This window comes from Suillus subalutaceus, assembly GCF_016647625.1.
Source record: "Suillus subalutaceus strain FC151 chromosome Unknown DFJ58scaffold_70, whole genome shotgun sequence".
NCBI lineage: Eukaryota > Fungi > Basidiomycota > Agaricomycetes > Boletales > Suillaceae > Suillus > Suillus subalutaceus.
Window position 1 is genome coordinate 48909 of NW_024540319.1, and position 12104 is coordinate 61012.

The window sequence follows — 12104 nt, forward strand, 5'->3', positions numbered from 1 at the left end:
TGAACGTCTTTCTTCCATTGCTTGTACTGGTTGAGTACGTCGCTCTTGTGCTTCAGGAAATAGATCCAAGGAAATCTGGAATAATCATCGACAATGACCATCCAATAGCGGAATCCTTCGCGCGATTTAGGGGTGATTAGCCCACCTACATCTGTGTGGATGATTTGAATGGAAGTTTTCTTCATCTTCCCTAGCATGCATGGTTCACAGAAGGTTGGATGTCCAGTAACAGAGTCAATCCCAGGGAGTTGGCCATTTGCTATCATGCACTGTATGCGATTCATGCCTATGTGTCCCATTCTTTGGTGAAGAAGGTTGATATCCACTGTCATGAGCGCTTGATCCATGAAGGTGAGAGGAGCGCCTTCAACGTGGTATAGGCCGCCCTTATGCTTTGCAGTTAGGACAAGATTTGCACCTTTGTGAACCCCACAATTGTCTGTTGAGGCATCAAAATGTGTGGACAGTCCGTGGCGCGCAAGTTTGGAAACTGATATGAGCGATATTGTGAAGGCCGGTACGTGCAGTGCATCAGATAGTTCGACATCATATATCTGCCCCTTTATGGTGGTGCGAAAAGTAGCTGTTCCTTTTCCAATTGTGTCCACTGTGGAGTCATCGCCGAAACTGATCTTGCGCGCTGGATGGATTGCACGATATGTTCCTGGTTTGAACCAAGTGCGGTGTGGGACCATGTGCGATGAGGCACCTGAATCAATGATGATGTCCAAACGATCCTTAGTGACAGACGCAGAATAAGCCTGAACACGCTTTGCCAAAGCCTTAGGGATATGTACACGTTCTCTAACTGCGGCGCTCTTGGTGTCTACTTCAGAGTCTGAGTCCGCAGGCGAGTCTGCTTTCTTTGCCATATCCTTCTTTTTCTTATCTCCCCAGTTTGGCTTCTTTCCTTCCTCCAGTGCACGGCTCTGCTCCTTGATCGCATTGCAGTTGTGCGTATCATGCGTAGCTGTCTGATGGAGCGCGCACCATGTCTCAGGTTTCGCGCTTGCAGCAGTATGTGCGGTTGAGGCATCGACAGGTTGGCGCGCAACCTCTGCAATGACAATTGCATTGAAGGTGAGGTCCTTTTCTGCGATGGTGTTGAGAACAGAGGAGGCGAAAGTGCGCCAGTCAGGGGTGTCAGGAAGGGAGCGCATAAGCACAAATGCAACAATTCTGGAATCAATTGTGAAGCGCATGCCTGTTAGGCACGACTCTAGGTTGTGAAACTTTGCGATGTGGTCACTAATCTGCACAGTACCGTTGTAGAGACTCGCGTTTCTGTGGGCTCATATGGGCTCATATTGCAAATTCTGACAACTGGCAGTTCATGGCACAACTCGCACTATCATCCACTATGACTTCCCTATAGAGTGCACCACTTTCCCGCAAAATGCGCCATAGGCACGACACTTTCCCGCACAATGCGCAGTATTCCCGCATGCGCGCCTTGCGTGCTTTCTCGCACTTAAGCGCCCTGCGTCGCACAGCATGCAGGAGCATCCATCCATCATCTGACCAGTCCCTTGGTATGTCCCTTTTCGTTATCTGACTATATTTGGCATATTACACTTCCTATTTCGCTATGCACCCTTACTTTACATCACTTTACCTCACTTACATACTTAGAGTGCTCCCTATTCAGCTCCGAGCCCTGGGAGAGCGCTTAGGTAGAACTCACATACTCTCATGTTCGTTTTACACCCCACTTACCCACCTTAGCTTCCTACCACCAGCTTCCTACCACTCAGTATCTATCACCAGTTAGTTCCATGCAATGCATGTGTCCTTCATCATCTTGAGGCCCTAGCATCAGTCAATAGCTAGTGGCACCATCAGTATCCGTCTAGATCCGCACTTTTCCTCTTATCAGTCTCAGTATCCATCTTCTACACTTGTGCACCACTTGCACTACCTTCCCGCGCTTCGCGCACTTTCGCATTCCGCTTTCCCATGCGCGCCTTCAGCGCATTTCTCGCACTTTCACCGCCATTCATCAGGGTTGATCAGCATCATTCCATGGATCCTTGCTTTCCTTGCTTCCCCTTTAGGGTTGAACGTTCTTGCATTCTGCGAGTATAGCAGCTAGGCAGAGCTGAGACTCACTTATACTGGCTGAGCACTTTTCTTATATGTGCCTGCCAGGTTGTGATACCCACACCGTCCCACTTCAAAGCAATGAGTTGTTCGAAGGTGTAGAAGGCATTGGCGACACTTGACGTATTGTGAATGGTTGCAAGTTCGTCAAAAATGCCTTTGCTGTTGCGCATGCTTCTGTTTTCATGAGGAGCGCATCTGAGATATGATCTTGGATGATACCGTGCACTTTTCATCGCGCGCGGCCCATGAGTCTGTTGCACTACTGCAAGTGATTGATGGAAGTGGGGCAGAAGAGGCTGAGGTAGTGGAGACATTAGGAGCAGTGGCAGGAGCAGTGGTGGCAATGGTTGGATCAGGATCTGCGCCTGTGACGACGTGCAGTACTTTGTCTCGGCGAAGTTTTCCAGTGATGTGAAGTTTCCATAGCTGGAAATTCTCTGGGCCTGTAAGGACTGGGGTTGCGAGGGTGTCGCTGGTGGAGGATGTCATGTCCGAGAGGTGTGCGACCTCGTGAGTCGTTTCTGAGAGGTTGCTGGCTAGTTAGCATAACCAGGGCTCATAACCTGACAAAACTAAGTAAAAGCAGTGTAAACCGCACTCAGCTGCTATCCAAAGGAAGGATGAGAGAACGACTGAGGGAAAAAATACACAACAAGGGTCCATTATATGATAGGAACAAGCTCGCTAAGGTACCATGAGGCTCGCTTAAGAAATCCCTAACCTCTCCGCTATTACGTGTACACCCAAGCACCTCTGAAGCGCACTCAAGCGCATGCACGCCAAGTGTGTGTGCAGCAATGTGAAAGTGCGCTTAAGCGCAATGAAGCACGTTGAGAAGCGCGAAGCGTGATGAAGTGCATATGTACACAATGAAGGCACAGAGTGCGCTTTCAAGGGCGAACTCATCTGGTTTTGTCACACTTTTCATTTATTGTTAAGACTGTACTCAAGTAGTATCGGATCCGAAGGGCTTCAGCCTCAGCTCGTGCGCTGTGCCCCTTTCCTGAGTCTTGCCCCTTATTTCAGAGTACTATAGTATCGCGTATATTGAGACGGATAAGTCTCGTAACGGATCCGTTATGGCTTCTGGATATCGAACGTATATAGTAACGGCTAATCTGGATCAGATCCAAACTAGAAACTAACGGGCGAGGACTGTCCGAAGACAGAGACGGATATATAGACTATAGGAATCAACCCTAAGTCTCGGAGTAGACAAGAGTATCGTACTCAAGTCCAGATGGATAACGGAGGGACTTGGAGTCCAGACAGAATGAGTGTAATCTAAGATGATATTCAAACTGATCTACTACAGCGCATGTACAAGGGTTTATATACTACAGATAACTAACGGAATGATCAATAAGCAAGGACGCGAGGCTATGTACAAAGTACAAGCAAAGTATGTGTACAGCATATCGGTAAGTCGGATGGATAACGAATCATAACCGGGAATGAAGTCTAAGCTAAAGCGGATCAGTAAGTGTAGCGGATCAGTAAGCATAACGGAAGTAAAGGATAACCAGTATACCGGTGTATAGGAATGCCAAAAGGAGATGAACGATAGTTAGAGTTATATGAACAGGACATGAAACAAGGATTAGATTGGATCTGTGGACCGGACAACAGATATGTCCATCGGATCTGGATCAGATCTGAGATCAGGATCTTCGGATCTGTACCCGGGAATATGGTATATGACAAGGGCCTTCTTGCTATTGCCATAGTAGAATCTGAGGCAGCTATCCCTTAGAGCTTGTGAGACAAAATTCTTCCATTTGCCCTATAAAACTTATAGTGAGTGGCTGCCTTGGGGAGGAGTAAACAAGTAACCAAACATTAGATGAATCAGGAATACAAAGATAATGACCTGTCTTGAGTAACTTGGTGGCGTTCGTGACTATACATTTCTGTACCTCATCCTGGCGCGCTATGGTGCACTTCAGAAAGATGCTTTTGCAATAGACATAACAACTTTCTTCAGCTCTGTGTAAAACATAAAGAGATCATCACAGAGCTGACAGTAAATATATAAGTTTATTGTACATCCATTAATGAGACACTTACCAGCCATGACATTTGTGCTGTGTACTGTGGGAAATAGCCTAAGAAGCAAGATGAGATTTGCAAAGGGGGTCAGGCAATAGTGGTTCTCAAAGTTGATTTCATAGAATCTGGAAACATCAAAAGTTTGCGAGTTGCCGGTTGTATTTGAAGCTCCGACGCTGACAAATAAACCCTAAGCTTTGGTCCATCTGCTATAGCATTCTGCAGCTCCATCACTGATATGCCCCATGAATCAGATCGAAAGATGCTGCTTTGCTGCCTCAAACAAACCAGAAATGACCTTTCTGTCACACAATACATGGAACTAATTGAATTTATGATAGATCAAATACTGGATGAAGACTCAGACTCTGATACAGAGCTTCATGATGCTGCCAGTGGCCGTAGCGACTCGGATATCAGTATACGGACTGCATCACCAACATGGCTGGAGTCGCCTACATCGTCAATCACATCCGCCTCATCAATCAACTCTCTGGTATCACTCTCAACAGCATACTCCAGCATACTCCAACTTCTTATCGCATGATATCCTGGACATGTGTGAATGGGTCTTTACCCAGTTCATCAATGCAATCGGTGTGCTGCATGATGAGGTGGAGAAGTGTCGAGTGCTGAATGTGCATCCATGTCTGAATCACACACCTCAGCTCCACTTGCTGCAGGAGTGGGCTCTGTTCTCAGCTGATAAATTTTGCCGGAAGCTTCGTGTTGAGGCAGACATGTTCGATGGACTCACGAGGTTAATTCAAGAACACCCCATCTTCTATAACCGCTTGAATAACCCCCAACTCCCTGTTGCAGTCCAGCTCACCATTTTTATAAACGGTGTCGGCCATTATGGCAATGCCGCGACTACTGAAGATATATCCAACTGGGCTGGAGTATCCTTGGGGACAATTTATAACTGCTACAAACAGGTTATGATTGTGATCTTGCAGCTTCATGACCAGGCGATTCATTTCGATCCGCTTGATCACGAGGATCAAATGGAGCGAGAGCGGGCAAAAGCTTATGTGGAAAGCAAGATGTGTCGTGAATGGCGTGGAGGTTTTCTTTGTGTAGATGGGACTCCGTCCCCTCTACACGAGAAACCTGGTTGGCATGGTGAAGGGTTCCTTGACAAGAATTCGGACTACTCTCTAACAGCCCAGGTAAGTATCGGTTTGGTGTGCAACACAGTGACTTACAGTTTAAAAGGTTGTTATATTGCCTCATAACCTTCGTATCGTGGACTATGTCTTCAGCGTACCTGGGAGTCTCCATGACTCAAATGTATTCGCATGAACGAGAGTTTCCCGGCATCCTGAGTTGTTTTTTGGTGCAGGAGAGTGGTTGTGGGCGGACTCGGCATATGCTGCACAAACCTGGTGTGTGCCACCATATAAACGGCCACTGGGAGGGAGTTTGATGGAGGACCAAAAGACATTCAATCACAACCTGTCAACGGTGAGTATGGATCACAATACATGTTCAGGGCATTTGTGTGATGAAGAGGGAGGACGGCTAAACTGAGGTGGTGTGCTTTGAGAAGATGGATGAGACTGCTTTGCAGCGAGAGAAGGTGAGCTTTCGCGACTTCCCTTAAGTGAGCTGACATGGAGAGACTGTAGTGCTTGGCTGGCACCAATGTCCGAGTCTTCTGAGTTGATAGGTGTAGACTGACGGCTTGGTGAAGACTCCTTGAAATCCGAAAAAAAAGACAGCAAATTATCAATGGCATTTTTATTGGATACTGGTGAGCACTCAGGAGAGTTCAATGATACTACTCCTGGGCCAAGCGCATCAGAAGTTGAGATGGGAGGGAGCTGTGTTCGTTGGTACCATGATGGTAATGGAATTAGTGAGAATGAATCAGGTGTGTTGCTAGGACCATGGTCCGAAGTTAAAAGTGGTGATGATTCGACTGATTCCATGCGGGGGGCTGGTCAACCACCATATCATCTGTCACATCTACAACACCACCATCATCCGTAGTGTGAGGATTGATCTCAACTATTTCTCTGTCTTCAGGGTCTGTGTGAGTGTCGTCGTCACCTGTAGCCGGTTTTAGTTGCATCGATTGAATATCAAAGTGTTCCAATGTGGCAGATGCAAAGTATTGCCCTACATCCACAGTAGAGAAGGCATAGTTGAAGGCTGGGTTGGTCTGCTACCAGCCATGAAGCTCAGGCCACCAGGGAAATTTTTCGAGCTTTATATCTGATGGAAACACGGGTAAGACATGTGCAGATCAACACAGCTAAAACTTACCAATCAACGACTTCATCTTTGGATCCTCTTGGAGCTCTGCATACATCTTTCCTGCTCCTGACTGCTTGAGGTCCTTGTTGAACTTGTTGTATTTTCTTCTAAGTCTGAAACATCTTATCAGTGATTCCAGTGGAAAAATAAATGACACAGGAACTAGATACTTACGTGCCGAAATGAGTTGAAACTGGTTTGATAAAGGCCTTAGGGTCCTCTTTGAAGAGTTGTTGAACCTCCAGATCCTCGTCATTCGAAAATACTGCGTGTGCAACCTGTGAATAGACAACATCTCTTGAACTACCATTCTGCTTCTTCTTCTGACCTTGCTCCTTGGCATCCTTTGCCGAATCACAGAAAAGCTTGATTCATGCATCGTCATTTTCCTTGCACCAGGCAAGTAAGTGTTCAGTATGAGCACCACGGTGTAGAGACTCAATCCTGAGTAGCCTCACAATGGCATATATTGCAACATAGGTCGAGTCTACAGTAATATGCATGCAACGCGACACTTGTGCGATAAACGCGACGTTCGCGCGACGCACGCAACATAGGCGACACTTCCGCGACATAGGCGACACTTCCGCGACATAGGCGACACTTCCGCGACTTGCGCGCGCTTTAGGCGAACTTTCCCGCGCCTAAGCGCTATAGGGCGCCTGACTTCCCACTGTGTTTTCCCATGTCCAACCAAGTTCCCAGGTATGCATTTCTCCATTTATCATTTGTTTCAACATCGTACCATGTTTATTTTCACTTGGTACACATGTTTCATTACACATTTTTTTACTTTACACAACACACATTACCACGGACCACCATCATCATAGACAGTCACCATCTCCGAGTTTTTATTATGTTTTGAATAAATCATCGCAAGCCCTAGTAGCAGTTAGCTCTAGTGGCCATATCCGCATCAGTTGTCTTATCAGCATCTCAGTACACGTCTTAACATCTCACTATCGCTCGCATACCGCTTTCACCCAGTTCCGCTTTTCGACGCACGCCTATAGCGCCTTTGTTCCCACGCTTTCGCCTTATCACGCGCTTTGCGCATTCCCCCTAGAGTTGACCAGTGGATATTTGCTTTCTCCGCTTCCCCTAAGGGACGAACATATCGCACTCATATTTTCCTCCCTTCAACAATTATATCAGCTGCACCCTCAGCTGAGTTGAAGATCCTTCAATGGACCCCCTCCCAGTGAATGGTACACTTCTTCTCAGTGTCCGTACTGGCAGGTGCATTGGCCCGGACACCTCCACCCTGACCTCTCTGATTTGAGTGTGACATGATCTAGGGTGTGCTTAATGACAGTGATTAAAGATCAGATTAAGGCTTTAGCAGCGTCAATGCCGGTAATGACGATGTTGAGCACACTGGCTGGCAGGGCAGGTCGGAGTTTGAAACCTGCCGTACCAGCAGCATCTGAATTTGCAAAATTTCTCTGTGAATTTCTTAGAAGGTTCGACTTTGAGAACCATTAATATGAGGAGCTTATTTACTGTTATCCAAATTGATCTTTTTTTTGTAGTGCATCCACAATTCAGCATCAAGGACTTCTTGTGCAAGTTGTGGCGCATCTCGATGATCTGGAGTGGGATGTGTTAGAACAGCCTGTAGACACATTTCTAACTTTGCCACCTGCAAAATGCTTGCCAGGCAGGTGGGTAAAACCCAAGCTTTGCAGGGTTCTCTTGGATTATCTTGACCCTTCACTTATTTCTGCGTGAATCTGGCTCATCAAGTGTAGCACGACTGGAGGAAGTGCTTTGCTGAGATGGAGAATGATGATGAAAAGACTGCATGCGGGGGGGACACTGAGATGTGTGTCTATGAGGTGATGCCAAATGCCGATATGGAGATCTTGAGTGTGTAGAATGGCAAGAGTGCATGTGGGAGGAAGAAGGGTGCGTAGATGACACACACTGAGATGTGTGTCTATGAGGCACCACTGAACGCCAATATGGAGATATTGAGCATCTAGAATAGTGAGAGTGCATACGGGAGGAAGAAGGGCGCGTAGATGGCACACACTGAGATGTGTGTCTATGAGGTGACAGAGAGCGCTGATCTGGATACCTTGAGTGGGCAGAAGTAATGTGAGGTGAGCACTCACAAATTCACACTAGAGCAGAAGACCCAGTAGACACCACACGTCGAGATGACGGTCAACAAGGAGACTTCAAGTGGCTAGAAGCATGTCTGCATTCATTATGTTTAGTCTTTGATAGATAAGTTATGGAGGGAGCCTTGTGCTGTCCATTCTTCATTTGATGATGCTTGAGAACATCAAAAACTTCCTGAAGAGCATGTGAGAAGATTAACCTCAAGACAAAAATTCAAACACTTTCCTCTGTTTTGTCTCTGGCTGTGTCGTTGAGCTCATTATCAAAATCATCATCAATACAATTGTCCTGAGTGTCAGGCTCATCATCAAAATCCCCATCAATACCTTGGTTGAAATCCCTAAGTATCAGGCTCTAGAACCTTCCAGAACCTTTCTGCAGCAGCCACATGTTTCATGACATCATAGTGTAGTTATATTCAAATCATTGTATGATTCTCTTTTCTATTTAATGATTGGTTAGTTAGTTCAGATTCAGATTCAGTCTCCGCTTTAGTATATAAGTTATTGATTATAGTCGGTAGTTCTTTAGTTCAAACCTCTTGTGTATTAACTCATTGCTAGCAATCCAAGACATACCTGCTTATCCTTTTCTTGTTGTGATATCCTTATTTGAGTCCTAGTCTCTGCCCCTGTGTTAATTCATTATAAGGATTGTGACAGATACCATGTTCTGGAGCTTGACTTTCAGCCTCCTCCTCATGGGTATGCTCATTGGACTGTGGTGCCTTCTGGACATTCTGACTGCTAGTTAAAGTGGGCTGCCTAAACCCAAACCTATCTGAAGAGTGAGCTGCGCTTGGGGCTGTTCAGAGAGATGCGGCAGAATGTTGGTGTCCTGAATTGACATTCTTGTTGATACCAATGGAACACTGAGTAAGATTGGTGCTCCTGGTCAAAGACCTCTTAGTAGTAGCCTGGAAGAACATTAGCTTTTGGGAGTTCATATTAGAATGTCAAGTATACACTTTTTTCTTTGGTTTCCAGTGCTGGGAAGGAGCCATGAGATTTTCTTCTGCATCACTAATGTCAAGAGTGGTCTCCTTCCGACCTTTTCTTGCTGGGGCCGCTAAGGTTTCTCCAGCTTCTTTCAACTGGTCTGCATGTCCACCTTGGCCTTGTGTAGATCTCTCACTTCATTGAGTAACCTTGGAGACTTTGTATAAGCGCTTGCCCCTCTTCTTTGGAGGCATTGAGCGACAAGGTGGGAACTATTGAGACTTGGTTCCAAAACCTTTCACCACCAATCAGTACCCAGAGTCATATCACATAAGCTGATGTTTGATGTACTAAACCAGTACAACAGAGTACATGTACAGGTACAGTAGGACTCCGAATGTAATAATAGTGTAAAAATAATTAGAGGGTACAACAAGTTGAATTTTGACAGTGGGAGAAGCATATTAAGAGATACGTGAAGGATAAGAGACTTAAGAATTTATTGAGTAGGTTGAGGACTCCAGCATGGGTCATCTCTACCTGATCTTGGGGCCCATTCACACTGTAAACCATGGTACCCCCATTTCTGGACAAGAGGTCTGAATTCCATGAAGTATTTGGATGTCTTATCAACAAAGAATCTGCCTTGCATCAAAACCCCCATCTTCATGAAACAGATCACACTTAGAGCCAAATGGGTATCTGCCTTGCCCAAAGCCTCATAAGTGCTCGCCCACAGCAAAGTTCACTGGGACCAGGTGGGTGGCAATTGGCCATGTGGCACCCCATACTTAGCAACAAATTTGAAGAAAATATAAAATAAGGACTCGAGGTCATCACTGGGCCAGTGTTCGATTAGAACTGTATCAACATCAACATTCTGCAGAGTATTGGCAGCCTGTGGAATAAGGCCAATGTTGTTGTCCACCTCAAAATCATCCAGATCGTTCGGATCAGTATCCTGGCCTGGGATGTCGGCGTCAACCTCGGGTGGAGCTAGATCCAGCATAGCCTGAAGAATATAGATAGAAATGTAGGGCATGGTCCCCTAGAAAATGAAATGAACAATGAATAGCTAAAATGCACACTGAAATTTACTATACCATGTGAATAGGTGCTATTCATGCCTTCCACTAGAATCGAGGCATGATCAAAATCAATGAAGTAACCAATACCATCATGAACAACAAAATTATTGGGACTGAGGTCCCCATTGCAAAACTCGCCTCCCAATCATCGTGTGATAAGCTGAAAATAAAAAGATGATACAAGTATTTTGCATGCTCAATAAGACTCACCAACTACAAAGGCATGAAAGGCGGTGAGCAGCTCTCATCTAGAGCTGAATTTAGATAATGGCTGTCTGCAGGGGGACAAGAGAATGCGGTGGTGGAATCTGTTGTGGAACATCAAGTCATCCTGATGGCCCATGTCGTATTGGCTGTGAATGAGCACTGTGCAGTCAGGCTCCCCCTTGTAATATGCATCCCAATGGTCTATGAGTTTGACAATGTTAGGGATGCCCTTGACCATCTCCAGGATGGTTGTTTCATTCATTCTTTCTCCTCCATCACCCAACAATCTTTTAAAGTGTACTCATTCCCTGCCTCATCAGCGACACAATAACAAACCATTGTAGAGACTCAAGTCTCTGCAGGTGCATATAGCCCATGTCATGACTCATGGCAACTGGCCTTTACTGCACAACTTGCACCATCATCCATATGCGACTTCTATCATGTCTCTAGTCATTCTGCATGCAATACGCAGCTTTCCTGCGAAACGCACCATAGGCGCACTACTTTCCCACACAATGCGCAGCATTCCCCCGTGCGCTTAGCGCATTGCTTGCACGCCTTGCACGCTTTCTCGCGCTTAAGCGCACTGCATCGCGCATCATCCAGGAGCATCCATCCATCGTCCAACCAGTTCCTAGGTGTGTCCCTTTTCATTATCAGACCATATTTAGCATATTACACTTTGTATTTCGTTATGCACCCTTACTTTACATCACTTTACCTCACTTACATACTTAGAGCACTCCCTATTTGGCTCCGAGCCCTGGGAGAGTGCTTAGGTAGAACTTACATACTTTCATGTTCGTTTATACCTTACCTTTTACCTACCATCTACCTACTAGCTTGGGGCAGTCACCATCTATCACCAGTTATTTCCATGCAATGCATGTATCCATCATCATCTTAAGGCCCTAGCATCAGTCTAAAGCTAGTGGCAGTAACAGTATCTATCTATATCCATGCTTTTCATCATATCATCGTCTCTCTACACTTGTGCACTGCTCGCACTACCATCCCTGTTCTCTGTGCCTTTTCACATTTTTGCTTTTTGCACTTTCACCTTCCCACACTTTGTGCATTTTCGCGTTTCACTTTCCCATGCGCGCCTTCAGCACGTTTCTCGTGCTTACATTGCCTTTTGTCGCCTTTGATCAAGATTAATCAGCATCATTCTGTGGATCCTTGCTTTCCTTGCTTCCCCTTTAGGGTCGAATGTTCTTGCATTCTGTGAGTATAGCAGCTAGGCAGAGCTTAGACTCACTTATACTGGTTGAGCATTTTATTTCTTAGTGCCTAGCCAGGTTGTGATCTGCACACTGTTTCA

At 45.8% G+C, this 12104-nt stretch overlaps 3 protein-coding genes across 3 annotated transcripts; all 3 read right to left on the reverse strand.

Annotated features, from left to right (window-relative positions):
* Positions 1–386: 386 nt before the first annotated feature.
* Positions 387–695, reverse strand: DFJ58DRAFT_629410 (uncharacterized protein; the record flags this gene model as incomplete). The annotated part of the gene is made up of 1 exon (XM_041381177.1): positions 387–695. A coding segment is annotated over one exon (309 nt), but the record flags the coding sequence as incomplete, so codon positions are not given.
* Positions 696–2105: 1410 nt separating this feature from the next.
* DFJ58DRAFT_729238 (uncharacterized protein) lies at positions 2106–2592 on the reverse strand (the record flags this gene model as incomplete). Its single annotated transcript, XM_041385721.1, has 2 exons — positions 2106–2274; positions 2330–2592. 2 exons carry the CDS (start codon positions 2590–2592, stop codon positions 2106–2108), a joined length of 432 nt encoding a protein of 143 aa, XP_041242704.1.
* A 7635-nt stretch (positions 2593–10227) lies between these two features.
* On the reverse strand, positions 10228–11039 carry DFJ58DRAFT_842435 (uncharacterized protein; the record flags this gene model as incomplete). The annotated part of the gene is made up of 4 exons (XM_041392828.1): positions 10228–10530; positions 10658–10730; positions 10781–10783; positions 10891–11039. 4 exons carry the CDS (start codon positions 11037–11039, stop codon positions 10228–10230), a joined length of 528 nt encoding a protein of 175 aa, XP_041242705.1.
* Positions 11040–12104: the final 1065 nt, after the last annotated feature.